The 22,552-nt window shown below is 40.0% G+C and overlaps 1 protein-coding gene across 1 annotated transcript in view; it reads right to left on the bottom strand.

Moving 5' to 3' along the window:
• BRD10 (bromodomain containing 10) overlaps window positions 1-19,407 on the bottom strand; it is a 90,867-nt gene extending 71,460 nt beyond the window's left edge. The window contains 1 exon segment of the mRNA XM_017877455.1: window positions 18,453-19,407. Coding sequence (XP_017732944.1) covers window positions 18,453-19,045 — 593 coding nt within the window. The 5' untranslated portion in view covers window positions 19,046-19,407.
• Window positions 19,408-22,552: the final 3,145 nt, after the last annotated feature.

Raw genomic sequence — 22,552 nt, forward strand, 5'->3', positions numbered from 1 at the left:
ATATATTTATTACTCATAATTAAAAGAAAATCCAACCAACCATGATGCTGTTTCTCTCTTACCAACATGTAAAGATTAAAAAGACTGACATTACTCAGTGTTGGAAAGGATGTAAGGAAGGAAAAATTCTTAAACAACATTAGTAAAAGTGCAAACCGGCAGTCTTTCTAGCAGTCAATTTAGTAATAATCATTAAAATTTAACATGAACATATCCTTTGACCCATCATGCTTCTTGGAATTTATCCTACAGACGTACTTCTACAACTATGACCAAGAACACTCAGAGTATTGCCTGTTATTTTTTAAAAACACTGGAAACATAAATGTTTTTCAATATGAGACAGATTAAATAATGTAATGAACACTACAATATGGAATAGCATCCATCCATTAAAAGGAATCAGGCATACGTATATGTACTCACTGTTAAAGATGTCCATACTATACTCTACATGTAAAAAAGAAGTTTCTGAATAAATTATATTTTTTAACCCAAAAAGAATTATGTGCACGTGTGTTGTGTGTGTGTGTGTATACATATCTCTCACATGTACAGACACATTACTAGATGCCATGTGTGTATTAGTTTTCATATGATATGTACACATACATCTAGTAGTATATCTCTACATGCATCTAGTAGTGTGTCTATACACGCATGAGTTCAAACTCTCATCTAGACTACTGCAGTTGCTTTGTGACAGGCCTCCTCGCTTCTGCTCTGATATTCCTAGAGTCTATTCATATAGCAACCCAGGTAATCCTTTTAAAAAGCAAATCAGGCCCACATATGGTGGCTCATGCCTGTAATCCCAGCACATTGGGAGGCCAAGGTGGGTTGATCACCTGAGGTCAGGAGTTCCAGACCAGCTTGGCCAATATGGTGAAACCCCATCTCTACCGAAAATATAAGAAGTAGCTGGGGCTGATGGCATGTGCGCCTGTAGTGTAAGCTACTCGGGAGGCTGAGGCAGGAGAATCACTCGAACCTAGGAGGCAGAGGTTGCAGTGAGCCAAGATCGCACCATTGCACTCCAGCCTGGGCGACAGAGAAAGGCTCCATCTCAAAAAAAAAAAAAAAAAAAAAAAGCAAATCAGATGCCATCAAATCAGATGCCATTACTTTGCTTTGTCTCCTCCAAAGTCTTCCGGTCAGAATAATCTGAAGTTCTTATTACTTCCAAGACCTAGTATGATATGGCCTTCACCTGCCTCTCCAGGCCTAATTTTCTGCCACTCTGACCTTAGCTCTTTGTATGCCAGCCACAAAATTCTCCATTTTATTCTCAGCCATACCAATACATCCGCTTCCACGCATCTTTGCACTTGATCTCTCTCCTTTAAGACACTCTCTAGATACTCATATGGCTACACTCTATCACTTCATTCAAGTCTCTGTCCAAATGCCACAACATCCGAAAGACCTGCCCTAACTACATTATTTAATAAAAGATACCCTATCACTCTCTATTCTTACACTAGTTTCTTTTTCTTCATGTCACTTATCACTACATTGCATTATATAATTACTATTTATTTGGTAATTATCCATCTAACAGAATTAAAGCTCCAGGAGGATAGGAACTTTGTTTTTTTTTTTTTTTTTGAGGCGGAGTCTTGCTCTGTCGCCCAGGCTGGAGTGCAGTGGCCGGATCTCAGCTCACTGCAAGCTCTGCCCCCCGGGTTCACACCATTCTCCTGCCTCAGCCTCCTGGGACTACAGGCGCCCGCCACCTCGCCCAGCTAGTTTTTTGTATTTTTAGTAGAGACGAGGTTTCACCGTGTTAGCCAGGATGGTCTCGATCTCCTGACCTCGTGATCTGCCCGTCTCGGCCTCCCAAAGTGCTGGGATTACAGGCTTGAGCCACCGCACCTGGCCAAACTTTGTTTTGTTAATGACTGTCATCAGGCCTTCAAATTGTGCCCTATATATCTATATGCACATAGAAAGTATTTGGAAGAACACAAGCCTATTTTCCATTTTAAATTTACACATATAATTAAGGTTTAAAAATTTCAGTCATCTATACTGTCCACAGTAAAAGAATCCTGATTAAACATGTTACTATCTACTTGAGTTCCATTAATCAGTGAATAAAATAACATAAAAAAAATCTTACCCTCCAAATAGGATTGTCAAATATTCAATGGCCAAATAAATGCACTAAAATAGCTCTCCCATTGCAAAATTCAAGGTTTTTTTCTGTCTATTAGGGAAATCATTTCATGAAATCAATCTGACAATAGTTTGAAAATAATAATACAGTGCCATCCATAAGCAAACACTAAGAAATAATTATGGTTACTTACTGAGTTTTACACTTACTTTCTTTCCTCTCCCCCCCCTTTTTTTTTATAACACAAAGGATGTAAAGTCTTTTCTGTGTTGATACATTCCAAATTTCAGAATTCAGAGGCTTGATTCTGTTTAAAATTATTACAATAAGTCTTAACAAGAAAGTGAATTGATACTAAGCTTTACTTATAGTTAATATACAAACTGACACCTATTCCCCTACTAAAAATAGATGTTTGAACACTTTTGCATTATGTGATTTTCTTTTGCTATCAGAAACAATATACATGTGTCACCTATAAAAATTCTATCAGCACACTTAAAACTCGGGGTTATCTAATCTGTTTAAAAATATTCTAAATGGGCCGGGCGCGGTGGCTCAAGCCTGTAATCCCAGCACTTTGGGAGGCCGAGATGGGTGGATCACGAGGTCAGGAAATCGAGACCATCCTGGCTAACCCGGTGAAACCCCATCTCTACTAAAAAATACAAAAAAATAGCCGGGCGAGGTGGCGGGCGCCTGTAGTCCCAGCTACTCGGGAGGCTGGGGCAGGAGAATGGCGTAAACCTGGGAGGCGGAGCTTGCAGTGAGCTGAGATCTGGTCACTGCACTCCAGCCTGGGCCACAGAGCGAAACTCCGTCTCAAAAAATATATATATATTCTAAAAGAAGCCGGGCGCGGAGGCTCACGCCTGTAATCCCAGCACTTTGGGAGGCCAAGGTGGTGGATCAACTGAGGTCAGGAGTTTGAGACCAGCTTGGGCCAACATGGTGAAACCCCATCTCTACTAATAACAAAAAAAATTAGCTGGGCGTGGTGGCACACGTCTGTAGTCCCAGATACTTGGGAAGTTGAGACAGGAGACTTGCTGGAACCTGGGAGGCGGAGGTTGCAGTGAGCTGAGACCTCGCCACTGCACTCCAGCCTGGGTGACACAGCGAGACTCCGTTTCAAAAAAAAAATCTAAATGAAGAGTTTCAATCACTTAGTTCACCTATCCAGTTAAAAATATTAAAATGCAACTTTAGCCCTAAGGGTCCTGGCAAGAAATAGATAATATGTAAAAAGATGTGATGTTTGCTTAACGAAGGGACTATTTACAAATGTGCAGGCAAGGTTGAGAGAAAATAGGAAGGGTCAGTGAAGCACTTCGGGGCTAGCCACAGCAGAGAACTATTTTACCACTCTAAGCCCATTAGGGTGAGGCGAGTGAATAGTTACTGGAACCCAGAGAGCACTGACTGTAGGAGAGGGCCATAATGATGGAGCACAGTTACTGACAACTTGCAACCCAGCAAAAAGGAAGCTGTAGGAATAAATATGTCTGTCCCCTCAGTCCTCCTGTCAGTCCCTCCTATTGGCTGAACCCAATCAGAAGTCAGAGGTCAAGGCATACCAGTTTGATCCTTATAAATCAGCCTTCTGGGGCATAAAGCACAGTGCACAAGGGTGGAAAATGCATTTAGAGGGGCAAATGGAGATTAACAGCACAGCACACCTTAGTATTAGTATTAGTCTTCAAGAGCAACTAATTAAATTAGGAAAGACAGAAAATTTTACTGAGGAATTTCGACAAAAAATTTTGCATATTTGATAGATAAGCATCATCCATCTAAGCTTCTGTCTACATTTATGTATCTTTACAAGCTCTGTGCTACAACAGCCATTGAAACCAAGTATCAAAATAAACCTAGCTTAAAACAAGTCTTTCAAATAGCTCTACAGCCAAGTATGAAACCAAGATTCTCAAAACTAAGGAAGCATCACAATGCCCTCACCAAAACAACTTTTGTACCATCGATAATGTTAAAAAATTTTAAAATATGTTTATTTACTCTCTCATTTTAAGTATCTAGTTTAGCTTATGTTTTATAACATAAAACATAATAGTAAAGTATTCATATATGATGTATAAATAAATATGCATAATTGAAAGTACATATTGAAAATGTTTGCTGCTTGGGAAGCCGGATCATGAAAGTTTGGCACTGCTCTTATCTGCAGCTATAAACTATCTCATATACAAAATTGTTTTCAGGAAAAGAAGACTTCATACCCACAAAAAAGGATTTATCAAAGACCATTAAACTTACTTTCTACTTGATCTTTACCTTCTACTTTCCCAGTCATTACTCTTATTCCCCTGAATTTCTTTTCGTCTTCCTTCAGACCTCCAGTCCCGTCTGACTCTCATTTGCTGTAACATAATTCAACTTCTTTTAGCTAGTCACATAGATAACCAGTTGAGACCCATCATACATGACTAACCTCTTCTCTTATCTCCCTGGACCAATTATATTTCTGTCTCAGGCACATAGCCTCTCTCTTACATCTCAGTCAAAAGCCCCTTCAATCCTATACCTCTCCTACTGAGCAGTGTAGGAAAAAATAACCCCCTTGTAGTCTGTTGTCTAACCATAACCTCAGCTGGGCTCAACTGTACCTATTTTTTTTTTTTTTTTTTTTTTTTTTTTTTTTTGAGAAGGAGTCTCACTCTGTCACCCAGGCTGGAGTGCAGTGGCCAGATCTCAGCTCACTGCAAACTCCGCCTCCCGGGTTTACGCCATTCTCCTGCCTCAGCCTCCCGAGTAGCTGGGACTACAGGCGCCCACCACCTCGCCCGGCTAGTTTTTTGTATTTTTTAGTAGAGACGGGGTTCACCGTGTTAGCCAGGATGGTCTCGATCTCCTGACCTCGTGATCCGCCCGCCTCGGCCTCCCAAAGTGCTGGGATTACAGGCTTGAGCCACCGCGCCCGGCCTATGATTTCTTTGAAGGTGGTCAACTCCTTCTTTCATTCTCCATAACAACAATTTCAAATGCTATCATTATTCACTTTATTTTATTTTATTTTGTGAGATGGAGTTTCACTCTTATTGTCCAGGCTGGAATGCAATGATGCCATCTCAGCTCACTGTAACATCCGCCTCCCTGGTTCAAGTGATTCTCCTGCCTCAGCCTCCCGAGTAGCTGGGATTACAGGCACGCGTCACCATGCCCGGCTAATTTTGTATTTTTAGTAAAGACGGGGTTTCTCCATGTTGGTCAGGCTGGTCTCGAACTCCCAACCTCAGTTGATCCACCTGCCTTGGCCTCTCAAATTGCTGGGATTAGAGGCATGAGCCACCACGCCGGCCCAAATGCTATCATTATTCTAAAGCTTCATTCCATCACCTTACAGGTGACTTTGCCCACAACTTATTTCAGGGAAAATGGCAGTTTTTAAGTAAGAGCTCCATTAACTTCCTGCTTCTCAAAAACCAAAATTATCTAAATCCAGGCCCATCCTTACTTTATGTTTCAGTGAAAATGTGCCTCCAATCCTCTGATGAAAATGAATCACTACACAGGTCTTCAGAATTTGTATTTCATTAATTATCTTCTGAATCTTCAAACTCTCTTTCTCTACCTGTTAGTTGCTTTAGCATATAAACAAGTCCAAGTTTATATTAAAAACACACTATTCCCCGAGTCACATCTAAACTGCTGATCCAATTCATCTTTCATTCACATCTCAATCTATAATGTGGCATCTGCTTTTTAGTAGAGACGGGGGTTCTCCACTGAAATCCCTCTTCCCAGAGATCTCCCAGTTATGACATGTAAAGGATATTTTTCAGTTCTTATTTTAGTCAACCTTTCTATACCATCTGGTCACTCTTTTGTTAAGAACCTGAATTGGACTTTGCAGAAAGAACAGTTTTAGATAGATAGGAAAGAGTGAAGATAGAATACTAAATAAAGACAAAAATGTTCATTCATATTATTCAAATATATTTTTCAAAATATTTACTGAGCAACAGGGATTTAGCAAAAAACACCCTAACAATCTGTATATATGGAATGAAAAGTATAAACTTCAAAGATGACTGACATATTCAGGCTGAAACAATGATAACACCACTGACAAAAATGTGAAAGTCAAAAACAAAAATGGAAAACTGGAAAGGAGATCTGGGTTAGAAATATACTCAGTTTTTAACATTTTGAGATAACAATTGCACAACCAACTGGAAAAGTTCTATGGACAAAAATATGAAACTAAAACTAAAGGCGGGGGGTTCAACATACTGATTTAGGAGTCCTTAGTGGTAAGTAAAGCCATTAAACAACAAAAATAAATAAATATATATATATAAATAAATATATTTATTCCCCTCCGGAGGAATACATATAGGTAGATAAGATCTTACAGCATAGTTTTAGGAATTATCCATAGTTATTTGCACTGCTATTGAGCAGTGCAATGGCACAATCTCAGCTCACTGCAACCTCTGTCTCTTGGGGTCAAGCAAGCCTCAATCTCCCAAGTAGCTAAAATTACAAGCATACACCACTATGCCTGGCTAATTTTTGTATGTTTAGCAGAGTCGGGGTTTCACAGGGTCTCTCACCACATTGGCCAGGCTGGTCTCAAACTCCTGACCTCAGGTGATCTGCCCACCTCGGCCTCTCAAAGTGCTGGGATTATAGGCATGAGCTACCATGCCTGACCCATGTAACTAATTTTTAAAAAATCATTTTGCTTAGAATATATTTCTTCTGTTTTTCTGAATTTAGGAAAGGCACAAAGGCAAATGCAAAGTTTTTATTTACAGAGAAATTGTATTTGAAAAGTGCCTTATCAACATTGACAAGTTTGATAAGCATTTTTAGTAAGTTAGGGCTGCTCTGCTTAACATATTACTACTGCTACAGCTATTCCTTACCACAGAGAACCACTCAGGAGTTCTCAATGCAGGCAGAACAGAAGCTCTCTAGGTCACTAACTCTCATACTGTCTCGATATGCTAATGTTCCCTAGAAGATGCTAAAAATGTAATGAGTCTGCAAAGTAGGCAGGTAAATACCTTGGCTTCCTCTTCCTGGCCAACTCTTCTATTTATCTCCTAAGCATTGATGAGGCTTTAAAGTAGCAGATCGTAAATTTAGGACACTTTAAGATTCAGACAATGGCACAAGGAAGAAAGGCAGGAAAGCTAAAGCAAGTCTTGGCACCTGCCTACCTGAAATAACAGGTCTTAACAAAGAGAGATAGGGCTTGGCAAGAGCTAAGGACATAATTAAAATTAGAAGAATGTGGCATGTGGCTATTACAGTGTCCACAGAAAATAAGCAATGCTATCAACTTTTCATCTTTCACTTCACGAATGAGAAGAATACCTTTCTTATTCCCCAAAAACTAGTGATTTCTATTGTTTTCCTGCATATTTCTTATGCGAAGTGAACAAAACATTGGTGATGCAAATGTTGATTCTGCTATACTTTTTTAAAAGCCACATATCTAATGGAAAAGTAAATACATGAAAATAACAGGTTTTTTTTTTTTGGAAGAGGACTCACTATACCAAATATATTAAAATAAATTTTAAAGTCACAATAATAAAGTTTAATATTAGAAGATGAATAGTTAGATCAACAGCATGCCAGAGAAAGCTCCAAATACACCTGAGACATACTATAAAGAAAAATAGATCCAAATACACCAACAACATATTATAAACATGGTAACTCAAAATAATGGAGAAAGTTGATGTTGCGACAACTGGGTATTTGAGAAAAAAATAAAGCTGGATTTCAATCTCACTTCTTCACTAAAACAAATTTCAGGCAGATCCATCCATCCATTCATTCATTCCTTCATTCAATATTAACTAAGCACTTACAGGTACTGGGGTAGGTTTGGCAACAACACAGGCAACATTCCTGTCTGCTCTGAGCTTACATGGATAGTAAAGAAGATACACAAAAAGTAAGCAACCACAATACATAATAAATAAGTTCAAACTGTGTTACATACTATACGTTTTATAAAGGACAGTCAAGTACACTTACATAAGTGGTAACAGTAGAAAGAAATAGGCAAGATTTAAAATATACTTTAGAAGTAGGAAGAATCAATGAAAAATACTAGTTTTTTGGCTAGAGCAACTTGGTGGATGGTCAAATCTCTAAGACTAAACTTAGTAAAAATAAACAAAAAAACCAAAAGTTCTGTTTTGAACATGTTAAAGTTTGAGGTGGCTATTGGACACTCAACTGGATAAAATAAACTATTAACAGTAGGACTGGCCTCTTAGCAGTAGGAGACCTGGAGACTGGTGAAAGAGGGAGATTTTCTCTTGTACTGTTCTTTTATTGCCACTAGATATACACATTTTAAATTAATAAACTATTACGAATATAAACACTTATCAATGGATTGCTAAAAAGTCTACATATATTAGTTACAATTCAACTATTTTCTTTAGACTCCCATAATATGTATACACATAATAGTTGTTAATAATCTATATTGCAAATACTGTCAATCCCACCACCACAGGTATCTAAACGTATCTATTCCTTGAAATCTTTTATGATCCTTTTCTCTCCTGTCTGCCTCTCAGGAGAAAAGACTCCCTTCTCTCAATCCTTACAGCTTTTGTTCATAAGCAACCAAGCATGATGATTAAGTGCTATATAACAAATTCAAACTTTGCATTTAATTTTTTTGTATGTAAATAAATAATACATGTACATAGATGAGATAAAAAGGGTTTAAATTGTTAATAAAAAATTAAGAGATTTCAGTTATCCTATAATTTATATACTCTTCTCATGAAACTTTTAAAATAAGTCTTGGATATCACTAAGAACCTTTGACTTAAATATTACTATCAATCAAATTCCCTAGCCTGGAATTAATAAGTAGTAGAAATCACTAGCGTACTAGAATTGTACGAAGGATTTAGATAAACTGAAGAACATAAATGGTTCTCATACTTGTCAGTAGTCTGTGGAATACCTTGAAATACTATCATATTTAATAGTTTTTAAATACCTTATACCAGCAATGTTGTATTTTTTAAGGATTATGTTCTTCTAAGTATTAAATTGTTACAAACACAAATTTGAGTCTAAAAAACTAAGCTGTCAAATTAAGCATATTGATACTGTCAATATGTTTATAATTTATTAATTACATTTGCCATAATTCTTTTTTTGGTTATTGGCAAAGTTGCTAAAACCAACTTGGCAGATAGACTAACTTAAATTGATAAAATTCTGTATTTAATGTATTTTTTCCCTGAGAACAGAAAGAAGATTGAAATGATTCAAAGAAACAAAACAACTAAGTCTAACAAATTATTTAGAGATGTAAATTTGCATATTATCTCAATTTGGCAAAATTTCTTTCTAGCACTGCTCTAGGATTTCTGCAATATACAAAACTAATTTTTCCTGATACATTTATATATATAATCAAATTTAAAAGAAACAAAGTCAAATGCAATTATTTTAACTTGGAAGTCACGAATAAGCAAAGCCGAAAATTAAGGGATGGGAAAAGATCAAATTGAGTCTAGTTTTCTCTTTCTCTAATTCATTTCATCTATGCATCCCTTGTAATTCCCTAGCTTAAAATTCTTCATACAACTCCCTAATACTAGCACAGCATATTAGGCCCTCTGTGATCTGGCTACATAATCTGGCCCTCACAGTCACACCTGTCACTACTTTTCTATATATAATTACACTCTAGCCAAACTAAACTACTGGCCATTCCCTAGCTACATACAGTAGCTCTTTCTGCCTTTGCACTTTTAGATATGCTATTCTTGTTGCCTGGAATAACCTCTACACCAACTTAGTTCATCCACTCGTGTCTTTCCATATCCATCTTTGAATATCCCTATAGTGCCTATCAAATAATAAGCATGGTAAATATATGCTAAAAATAATGAACTGAACTTGTCTTACCACATTAACCACATACTACCTTCTATTATGCTTTTGAACACTGTGTCCATCCATCCCTTAAGGGAGGGTATGGTGTCTGTGTTCAATTTTTAACTTACATGGTTTATTCAGAATTGTAAATATTAACTTCCTTTCAATAGAATACATTTTTAATATAAAAGTAATATGCTTATTGTAGAAAACCTAGGACATACAGAAAAGTTAAAAGAAGAAAATGAAAATACTTAGGATCTTTCTAGTTAACAATAACTATTAACATTTTCTTGGTTTTCCTAAATCTTTTTTCAAAGTGTACCTACTTAATATTCTGACTGTAATGTATGCTTATTTCTTGAATATTCATAGGTCTCAGGTGGAAGACAATATAACAAAGGATTTGGTGATAGATATTACCACTGGGGCTTATTAGCCTTTCCCAATTAAAAAAAAATTTTCTGATAACTTAATATGAATTTTAAGATTCACATTATTATACAAGTTCCTGGAAAATGAAAATGGCTATGATTTGTTGTAGGCAACTCTCATCTTACAGAGATAGCCTAAAGATGATCTGAAAGCTAAAATAAAACTATGAAAGGGATGACATCTTCTCTCCAAGATATGATTTTTCTTCCCTGCTCGTGTTCTTTGGGAAATAAAAATAAATACAAGGGCACAAATACAAGGAGAAAACTATAAGGCAAAATACATTAGAATCTATTAGGATATCTTTATCGTCTTAATTCTAAATCATTCTCAAATTAATATTTTCAAATGAAAGAGCAATCTCTCTAAATAGTCTGTAAGTTCAGCATATTTCAAATAATGCCTTTTTACTTATTCCAAAATAAATTCTTTTCAGCTTCATTAACTACCTTTTCTAAATTAAGCATTTCAGCGTTTAATATACATTATACAGATTATAATCATAACTCTAATCTTTTTTCTTTTCAGTTTGAAGACATTCAATCCTCACACAAAGCTCTGCCATTGGCTCCCTTGTATTTTTACTAGACTGTCCCGAGGATTCTCATTTACTCTATTTCTTTATCATCCTTCAGCAAGTTACCCTCTAATTAAACATTTCTAGCCCTTGTCACTATGCTGGGCTCCATATGCACTCTTACAATTCTCAGCTGGATTATCTTCAAATGAATGCCTCCTCTCAGGTTCCCTAAGCATCACCATCAGCTGGGCTCAAATGCGCCTATTCATTTTGGACATCATCTGCTCCTTCACACTCCACATTCAACAGTTTGCCATTTACCACTGATACCTGTTGCATTTACCTCTTTTGTATCCCCATCCACCTTTCTATTCTTACTGTTTATTATCTCTTGATGGAATTAACTCAATAATCTTTTAATCGGTTTTCTTCCCTCATTATCCTTTCACTTCTGCCTTCAAACCTCAAATACTACTAGTAAAATCATCACGTTACTCTCTTAGTTGCAACCTGTGATGGATCTACACTGCCTAGATTCTAAATTCCCTAGCAAGCATTCACGGTACTTTATAATTGGCCCCAGACTATCTTTCTAGACTTAGCTGCCACTACATATCCTTATCATCCTATACTCTAACCACGGGGTATAAGCTGTTCCCCTAAACTACTCTGTACTCTCCTGCCTCCATACTGTAACTTTTAATTATGCCCCCAAACACCTAACTTTTAATTATGTGTTTCTGTTTACCTATCACCTTGAAGAGACAAAGTCATGTTTGTCATTATATCTACAGGGCTTTACATATTATCTAACACATAACAGTTCAAATAATTGTTCAATGAACTACACATCTTCACCTATCATTATTCTACTCACTCTTCAAAACCTAGCTCAAAAACTATAATCTCTTGAATAAAATCTAATAAAATATTTTTAATCCCAGCTACCCACTCCCAATAGTTATCCCTCCTCTGCACACTATAATATAGCTCATCACAGTAGTATACATCCTCAAAGTATGCTCCTTGGAACGTGGTCATTCATGAGCTGAACCAAGATTTATCACCTAAAATCCAAAAGTGATTATGTTTTCCCAATTTGTAGGGGGGAAAAAACGAAGATACTATATAGAATCTCTTCAATTAAGGGTTCCCTCCCATTATTTATTTTAAACCTTTTAGATGTCCTAGCAAAAAAATCATATGATATAATTAAAAATAGTGGCCGGGCGCGGTGGCTCAAGCCTGTAATCCCAGCACTTTGGGAGGCCGAGACGGGCGGATCACGAGGTCAGGAGATCGAGACCATCCTGGCTAACATGGTGAAACCCCGTCTGTACTAACAATACAAAAAAAAACTAGCCGGGCGAGGTGGCGGGCGCCTGTAGTCCCAGCCACTCGGGAGGCTGAGGCAGGAGAATGGCAGGAACCCAGGAGGCGGAGCTTGCAGTGTGCCGAGATCTGGCCACTGCACTCCAGCCTGGGCGACAGAGCGAGACTCCATCTCAAAAAATAAAAAATTAAAAAAAATAATAATAATAATTAAAAATATATTTCAGGATGCTGTGCAAATAGTACCATGACTTCTAAGTGTTCTGACAATGGAACAAGTTTGAGACTCACAGTTTAAACATACTTTACCTTTACTATGCCTGTAATACGTGTTTCTTCCTACCATCTCTTAAACCTGTTGGGGCTGGGGACTGCCCCCAAACCCTAGAACAAAGCGGGTGTTCAATAAATGTCTTGTTAATTGAACTTTTTCATACCTCTGTTACTGCACTTAAAATATTTTCTGAACCTTCTTGAAATAACACTATTTTAAAACAATGGCTACTATAATAAATAGAACTACATGGAATATCAAGTTCTAACATTCTATAGGTTCTGAACATGAGGCAAATCCAGATTCTATTACCAAAGATCCCCAATATTTAAAGATTTATATAAAAAAAAGAATTACAGAATCCAGTGGGAGGTAGGATGGGTTAGACTTACTGAGGAGAAATAAACATCTTGTTAAAATTCCCAATTAATTTATAGGTTTTGATCTTCACTGAGCATAAGCAAGCCAGTAAGAATTCAAATTTAACTCAGGAAAGGATTAAAATAAAAATTCATTTTAATTTGATTACTATTTGTACTTGGAAACCACTATTTTAAATTTTGAGGCTTCATGAGGATGTTGTACTTTTTTTTTTTTTTCCACTCTATCACCCAGGCTGGAGTGCAGCGGCACCATCTCGGCTCACTGCAACCTCCACCTTCCAGGTTTGAGCGATTCTCGTGCCTCAGCCTTCCAAGTAGCTGGGATTACAGGTGTGTGCCACCACACCTGGCTACTTTTTTTTTTTTTAAGTAAAAATGGGGTTTCATCATGTTGGCCAAGCTGGTCTCAAACTCCAGGCCTCAAGTGAACCACCCGCCTCGGCCTCCCTAAGTGCCAGGATTACAGGCGTCAGCTGCCACACTTGGGCAAGGATGCTGTACTCTTACCCCAATCCAAAAAATATTCTGCCAACTAAAAACCAATTACAAAACCAAATAATCTTCAGATATATTTTAAGAAAGTCTTTTTATCCCATACATGTACCATTTTTTAACAGTAACAATATGGAAATCAAGAATAATTTTAACAAAGACACTAGCTTATTTTCGCCAAGATATTATCTTAAATGACAAAACTAAAAATTCAAATTTTAGCTCTATTAGTGTCACTGGTGATGCATCTTTTCTAATGACAACCGTTCAAAACTAGAAAAAACATCTTCAGGCTACATGAAAATATTCTTAAAGTTTTCAAAATATCATCATTTAAAATCAGTTTTGGAAGATGTAAAATTCAAACTAATATTTGACGTTTTCTAAAGTTCTGTTCATAATTTCCTATTAAGTATTTTCTATTCCTTTCCACTTAGATGATCTTCTCCCTGTTTCTAATGTTAATTGTTATTTCTCACAGTTGCCTTAAAGGGATGAATGAGATCCCTTCTAAAATATAACTTTCTTGAGAATAGAGATGTTGTCTAACAGAGAAAATAGTATCTATAGCAATGCACGGTCAAAACTGTATTTTTAATACTAAAAATTTAAAATCTGTGTTAGGACTTTCAGAATATGTTATCACCTTTGAAAAGGCAATAGACACACCAGTAGCTCAATTTGGAATTCATTCTGAGAATTAATCAGCTTTTGGAAACTGAAAGAGCAGACCTGAATTTCAGTCCTACTTCTCTTGAAAATATATATAAGAAAAAAAAAAAAAGAAAAGAAATATATATAATAATATAAAAATCATATTTATAAATTATTTATAGATTATTACATGCAATTGCTGCTTTAAACATCACAAAAAAAGCAAAACAAAAAGATATTTCAAAAGATGAAATAATAATAGGAACATACTTAGGTTTCTAATATTTTTCTTCTCTCACCCCAGTGGGTCATCCTGTCTACTTCCTGAGGTGCAGAGACCACTCTGGAAACCACAGTGAAGCACAGAGAATTATTTGTAGTTTCCAGAAATACTATGCTGTTTCATGCCTGTAGTTCAGCATTCTGGAATGCCCCAGTTAAACCTTCCTAAAAAGTTCAGTAGTGCCGGGCGCGGTGGCTCACGCCTGTAATCCCAGCTCTCAGGGAGGCAGAGGCGGGAGGACAGCCTGAGCCCAGGAGTTCGAGACCTGCCTGGGTAATACAGCGACACCCCATTCTCCACAAAAAGGAAAAAAAAAAAAAAAAGACAAAAAAAAAAGTTCAGTAGTAATATTCAACTCCTTCAAGAATCAATTCAAATATAAACACCTCTATGATAAGACTAGTCTTTCTCCTTTTCCTTACCTCCTCTCACTTGTCATCCCCACATTCACCCCTTCCGCTTCAGATTTATGTCATTTTCCTTTAAATTCCCCTTGTACTTCGTTCCTATGTCCATTACAGAATTATTTTTAAGTATTTCTTTCCCTACTCAACTACAAACCACTTAAGGACAGGGAACCTGCCTTTTGATCTCAGGGGCATAAATGCCTAATTCTAGCAGATACTTAAATACTTGCACAATTATTCTACCCTAACACCCTCATTATACAGATAAGGAAACTGAGATTCAAGTTGTATGCTGTGTTGCCGGGCATGGTGGCTCATGCCTGTAATCCCAGCACTCTGGGCCGCCAAGGCAGGTGGATCACTGAGGTCATGAGTTCAAGACCGGCCTGGACAACATGGTGAAACCCCTTCTCTACTAAAAATACAATAATTAGCTGGGTGTGGCAGCACGGGCCTGTAATCCCAGTTACTCAGAAGGCTGAGGCAAGAGAATCACTTGAACCTGGGAGGCAGAGGTTGCAATGAGCCCAGATCGCACCACTGGTCTCCAGCCTGGGTGACAGAGCAAGACTCTGTCTAAAAAAAGAAAAAAAAAGGTAAATGCTATGTCCAGGGTACTAATGCTATTGGGCTGTTCTCTAATGAGAATGCGATATCTTCTTCACCTAATGTACCTCATTTATTGCTCACTAGAAAGTTCAGCAGTATATGGAACAGCTTTAAACTCTCTTTACACTTTGAAAATAAGTTCCTTTAGTGTCTTACAAACATATTCCAGAAGACAGAAAATTTAAATAATATCTAAGTGATTCATTGGTTTCATTTCTAAAATACCATATGCCACTTTGAGATATTTACAAATAAGATATCTGAGTCATCTATGTGCTGAAAATCATACTCCCGTGAACACTCTATAGAATATTGTTTTGAAATATCTATATATCTTAATTGCATTCCAAACAGCTGTGACCCATGCTTTTCTCAAAGTTGTGCCCATTGGAAGCAGTCAGTAATGACTCAGATTTTAGGCTAGAAGAACTGATGTCCCAGTATCCACAAGCGTGGTCTCGCAAACCTGATGTGTTTGCATACATCAAATACAAAAAAGTGAAGGACTCCAACTTTAATTAACTATTTGAGGTCATGATACTATTTTTTGCTACTAAAATAGCAAGAATTTTCTCTCTATTGGCCTAAGGAATGTCAGAAGTACATTACATTTATAAACTATAAAATGCTGTAAGTTTAATTTCTAAATATGGATACTATTAGATCACATGGGAATATAAGTATTCTGAGCATTAACCACTGAGAATGATGATTCTAAGCATTTAGAAATTTACCTTTATTTCTAGGTAAATAAAGTTTCTAGGAAACTTTATTTAAGGAAATAAGAGAAAGAAAAGGAGAGTAAGGAAAAGAAGAAAGAGACTAGTCTATCGTAGAGATGTTTATATTTAAATTGATTCTTGAAGGAGTTGAGTATTACTACTGAACTTTTTTGGAAGGTTTAACTGAGGCATTCCACAATGCTGAACTACAGGCATGAAACAGCACAAATATTTCTGGAAACTACAAACAAATAAATAAAGTTCTAGGAAAAATTAGTTTCTTAGTCTGCTCTTTTGTAAGACTAAGAAATGTTTATTACAGGCCGGGCGTGGTGGCTAGGGCCTGTAATCCCAGCACTTTGAAAGGAGGCGGAGGTGGGCGGATCACCTGAGGTTAGGAGCTCCAGACCAGCCTAGCCAACATGGTGAAACCCCATCTCTACCGAAAATATGAAAATTAGCCGGGCGTGGTGACAGCTGATCCCAGCTACTCTGGAAGCTGAGGCAGGAGCATTGCTTGAACCCAGGAGGGGGAGGTTGCAGCAAGCTGCGATCGCGCCACTGGACTCCAGCCTGGGTGACAGAGCGAGACTCACAGAAAAGAAAAGAAAAAAATAAATATTTATTACACACAGAGCTTTTGAAAACACCAGTAATTCAAACCCACATGTTATCTCTTAGCACTTTCATTCAGTCATTCTATTGCCTCATTCTAAATCCCTATTCCCACATCTGATAAATTAGATGAACTCTAAGGTTCTTCCGGGTCTAAAATATTGTGACATCAATCAGAAGGATACTTTATAACTTCAAATAATAACGTGAATAGATTGTTTTTTATGAGTCACAGCAACAATGCACTGTGGCGACAAGGGTAACATACTACAGAAATATAAAATTACTAAAGTATTAAAAGTAATTTACAAAGCAAATATGTAAATAATTATTCTATTACTAAATAATCCTACTCTATGAAAGGATTCAAGAAGAGCTTCCTNGTCTCGGCCTCCCAAAGTGCTGGGATTACGGGCTTGAGCCACCGCGCCCGGCCAAAGAAGAGTTTCCTTAAAGAGAGTTCCCTTAACGAAGACAGACACTATGTTAACTGTTTTTGGTGAAAAAAATCAGTTAGTCTGGAAAATAGCATACGGGAAGCCAACGACAAAGGTTACAAAAAAAAATTACAAATCAAGAACCAAAAAACACAATTTTTAGGAGCTATTCTTTAAAAGCACAAGTATAATGCCCAGTTTCAGATATGAAGTATACACTCATTATTCAACGACTGCTACTACTTACATTACAATGGCTAACACTTATATTGGGCTAACTATGGGACCAGCACTGTGGATTTCACATTTATTAACTCATTCAATCCTTAAAGCAACTCTATGCGAGTACTAATATTATCCCCGCTTGATAGACGAGGAAACTGAGGCCAAACAGGTTAAGTGACTTGCTCAACCTCATTCTGATAGTGAACAAACTACTGTTCCACTTCAACTACCAATTCCAAAAACATTGAATTTTCCACTCCGGAAAATTTAAACTTTAGAACTTGACTGACATCGACTATACAATTATTATAAAACAACACATTCATTTTAGTATCCTCCTCTTAGTGTTAAATAATTGGATATATGGGTGGTGGATACCAACAGCACAGTGTCATCTGACTTGCCTATGATTTCTGGCAGAATAAACATAAACGTGTAAACTTTAGAAAATGTGTGTTGACGTATTCCCTATTATTGCAAAAATTCGGTGTCCTCAGATGAAATGGAGAGAAAAGATCAGTAGTATGCAAGAGTAACCATTAACCGTTTAGTAACACTCCATAAATCTTCAATGACCGACATGGGTAGTAAATGATAAAATTATTTTTAATGGTTTCAGACACCCTTTTACATAAGCCAAAATTATTTTTCTAGAGATATTTCGTCCTAAACGTTGTTTTAAATGTCATGTTAAACTGTCTAAAAGTTGCAGGTCCAACCTCCATCCCACAAAAACTGTTCCTCTGCCTACACGTGCAATTCTTCCTACAGGACCCATTCCACCTTACATCTGCAAACTTTACCCAGCTCTTCAGCGATGCAGACCCGGGTTTCCTTCTCTGTTCTCAGTCTACGCGCACGCCGGGTTCGGCCCACACCCACCACACCCCTCCGGTCCCCGCCCAGCGCCGCTCCTCCTCCCGGGCTTCTCCAGCACCGACTCAGCCCCTATCAGCACCGCCCTCAGGCCCCTGGCCCAGCCCATCCTCGGACACGTGTGAGGGTGTGTTTGTGTCAGTCTGTCAGTCCCACCGGGGATCGGGCTCGCTTACCGAGAAAGAAGCGCTAACTTCTGCTCCAGCATCATCTCCAGCTTCTGCCCCTGTTTAGAGATCCAGTGGTCCACTCCGTGCAGGCGGTAGCACGTCTCCAGCATCAACCTGAAGTCCGCCACGAACTCGGTGATGCCCCCGTACTGGCCGCTGGCGAACTTCTCCTCCATCTTCAGCAGACACATGCCCTGCCCCGGCTGCTGCGGGAAGGCGCGACCTCCCCGGCCCCCGCTGCGCGGCCCTTCCGCCACCTCTTCCTCCGCGGTGGCAACGCCCCCCAAGGGCTGCAGAAAGGGGGCAGTGAGGCCCCGGTGCTTCTCCTGCAGGAACTCGCCCAGGATGCGGTAGCCCTGCTGTAGCTCGTAGGTCAGCTCCTGCTCTTTGCAGCCACCGCCTCCGATCACCATCGCCTCCATCTCTTCCTCCTGATCGTTCGCGTCCTCCAGCAAGGAGGCACTCCTTCCGCGGGCCGGCCCTGAGGCCGTGGCCGCCGCTGCCACCTCCTCCTCGTCGTCCTCTCCTTCGGCCGCCGGTGGCGACCGCTCTTCCTCCCCGGCCGGCTCCATCGCTCCCGGCGTCCCGGGCACGCTCATGCCCCGACAGGCCTAGGCTGGGCGGTGTGGAGCGGCCGCTCGAGGTGCTGGGGGACGCGTGAGCGCGAGCCGCTTCCTCACGGCTGGGCCGCGGCGCGTAGCCCCTGCCACATCGGGCCTGGCTCTCCTCAGCCGCCGGCTAGGCTTGGTGCGCGCGGGGGTCTCGAGCTCACCGCCAGCGGGGCGGGGTTACATGGCGCGCGGGGAGGGGGGAGAGAAGAGGAGAGCCTAGGTGCCCTCCTCTCCCCTCCCCCCGGCGGCGGCGCGCGCACGGCCCTCGCCGGCCTCACCCCTCCGCACCCCGCCCGCCTGCTCTTCACCGGCCAGGCCCCGCCGGCCGCCGGGTCCGCCGCAGTAGGCGCGCGACCCCCTCCCGGGCCGCGGGGGGCCTGGGAGGGGGCGAGGAGGTAAGGGGTCTCCTCTCCGCCTCCCCCCCGGAGGGGGCCGCAGTGGCGGCTCCGGCTCCTCCTCTCCCTCACACCCCCTCCGCCCCTCTCTACCTGGGGGACACGGGCCAGGAGGAGGCGCGCGCGGACCGGGCCCCGGGCGGACAACTGTCAAGTTAGAAAGGCCCCCCGCTGGGCGGTGGTGGGGGAGAAAGGGGAGGGGCAGGGTAGAGAAGGGGTGAGGGGCAGCTCAGCCCCCCGACTGGGAAGACTGTGAGAGAAGTCAGAGAAAGAGGCGCCCCGTTCGCCATCCCCGGTGCGCATGCGTAAAGTAAACGAATTTTTCGGCCCCTCTTCGCCGCCACCATCGCGCTTCGCCCCCGCTACGCAAAAGGAAGAGGCTTCGGCTCGCTACAGGCCGCAGAGCGCTGGCTAGGGTTGCGCGGACCAATGATGTAATCGATCGTAGGCGAAACATAAGAGGCCTGATGGATGAGGGGAAGCAAGGCGCCCTGCGTAGCTTTATTCAACGCGCCCTCCTGGGAAGTGCCAAAAGGTTCTTTTTTTAAAAGCAAGTGGCTGCAAGAGGAAACTTCTTTGCAAGGGCCCTGTGTTAGCCCCCCAAACTAAAAATTAAAGTTGCTAAGTAACCCTTTGTTAATGGCAAAGGTTAAGCGCAAATGTAAATCCTATTGCTATAAAATTTACATTCTATTCCGCACTCTTTCTCCCTTGGACTGCGAGTCCTTTTACCATATAACCAGAATTTGAGAAGTTTGAAAGTTTAAGGACTCGACGCATAACCGTCCACTATGCATGAAGAAAGGAGGTGAATTTTAGAACCCCAGCTGCTTAAATCAATTCATATTTTGGAACTAATTCCATGTTTTCAGTTTAAAAATTTCCACTTCCCGCCTGGGCGCGGTGGTCAAGCCTGTATCCCAGAGCACTTTGATGAGGCCCGAGACGGGCGGATCACGAGTCAGGAGATCGAGACCAATCCAGGGGGGGGGGGGCTAACATGGTGAAACCACCGTCCTCTAAAAAAAAAAAAAAAAAAATGCCCAAAAACTAGCTGGGGAGGTGGGCCGGGCGCCTGTAGTCCCAGCTACTGGGGAGGAGCTGAGGCAGTGAGAAGGCGTGAAACCCGGGAGGTGGAGGCTTGCGTGAGCTGAGATGCCGGCCAATCTGCACTCCAGCCTGGTGAACACAGCGACGACTCCGTCCTCAAAAAAAAAAAAAATAAAAATTTCCACCTTCCCGATTCCTGAGATCTGTTAAGAATAAAGAGAATGGAACGTCATTTAAACAAATTCTTGGGACTGAAAACAGTCAAAATAGTTCATGTCTGAGCTGTACAGCATTAAACAGTTGTTTGCATGGGCTGACAATCTCACTACATTTTACAATTACTGTGTAAATAATGACTAAAAAGTGGACTCATCATTCACATTGGTTTACATCTTACTTAAAATTAGTTGACAGGTAGGAATTTATGGTTCCGTAAAGCAAATATTACTATTTTCTCATGTTCTATTTGAAAGACGCACGTTATTTTTTCTAGGTACACAGAACCCTCGTTTGAAACCTGGAATTACCTAAACACAAAAACAAAATTACAGAAATCATGCATTTTAAAAGTAAAATGTGTATAACTAAATGGGATACTCTGACTCTTGCAATTGTTTACTTCTCATTAATGTGAACTTTAAAGCAGTGATAAAAAGATAAAAATTTGTTTAACCTCAAAGCTGTTTTTTGTCCAGTAAGTTAAGTATCACTCTTAGGTAAAATAGTGAAGCGAGAACACTCTTTTAGTTAAGGTATTGACACTGTCCTCCACACAGACCTTTTATCTAGTACTCGAGGTCTCCTCTCATCAGACATTTGTAATATATAATGCACTTACAGGGTTCTCTTCCCTCAGAGTCCACAAAAGAACTTCAGCTTACAGAAAAAAAATGCAGGGATCAATCTTACTTCAGCACCTGGCAACCAGAAAGTGTGTCTGACTAGACATTCCTCCTTTCTTTTGACAAAGCCCAGGAATCTGAAGCCCAACATACCCAAGCAAACATCCTCTATTCCTCTTTAGTCATCAGCCCTATTTCATGACTCTTGGACAATATTAGCTTATATTTATTGAACCCTGTGCTACTAAGCACTTTATATTCATTGTCTCCTTTAATTCTCACAACAATCCTATCAGCTAGGTATTAGGCTTATTTTTCAGATGAGGAAACTGCCTCTTAGTTTAAGAAAGTTAACCAAAATTAAAATCTAGGTCTGTCATACTTCAAAAACTCCAGGTGCCTAATTCCAAGTCATCTGGCAGAATTTCTAATTCCTCATACATAAAAGTATAGGGAATTGCTAGAAATGTTGACAAAGGGTTTCTTAAGATTATATAAAAGAGAAAAGTGTGGGTGAATAGAAGGAAACTCAACTCTAGGTTATTAAGAGGTCAAGATGATAGCAACTTAACTGTAAATGAAAGTAGGATGGGGTCTTTGGTCTTAAAAAAGAAACTTTGTTACACAAGAAATATGGGCTAGGCGCGGTGGCTCATGCCTGTAATCCCAGCACTTTGGGAGACTGAGGCGGGCAGATCACCTGAGGTCAGGAGTTCGAGACCAGCCTGGCTAACATGATGAAACCCCGTTTCTACTAAGAGTACAAAAAATTAGCTGGGAGTGGTGGTGGGCACCTGTAATCCCCACTACTCAAGAGGCTGAGGCAGGAGAATCGTTTGAACCTGGGAAGTGGAGGTTGCAGTGAGCTGAGATTGCACCATTGCACTCCAGCTTGGGCAACAAGAGCGAAATTCCATCTCAAAACAAACAAAACAAGAAATATGTTGGTTGTAGGTATGTACGTAAATTAGAAAATATAGGTAACTGAGAAGAAAAATTGCTACTTAATCCTACTACCTAGAGAAAATCTCTATTAGTACTTTGGGGTGGGATTTTTCTTTTTTTTCTTTTTTTTTTTTTTTTTGAGACGGAGTCTCGCTCTGTCGCCCAGGCTGGAGTGCAGTGGCCGGATCTCAGCTCACTGCAAGCTCTGCCTCCCAGGTTTATGCCATTCTCCTGCCTCAGCCTCCCAAGTAGTTGGGACTACA

Source organism: Rhinopithecus bieti, unplaced genomic scaffold (assembly GCF_001698545.2).
Source record: "Rhinopithecus bieti isolate Rb0 unplaced genomic scaffold, ASM169854v2 scaffold_10657, whole genome shotgun sequence".
Classification (NCBI taxonomy): Eukaryota; Metazoa; Chordata; class Mammalia; order Primates; family Cercopithecidae; genus Rhinopithecus; species Rhinopithecus bieti.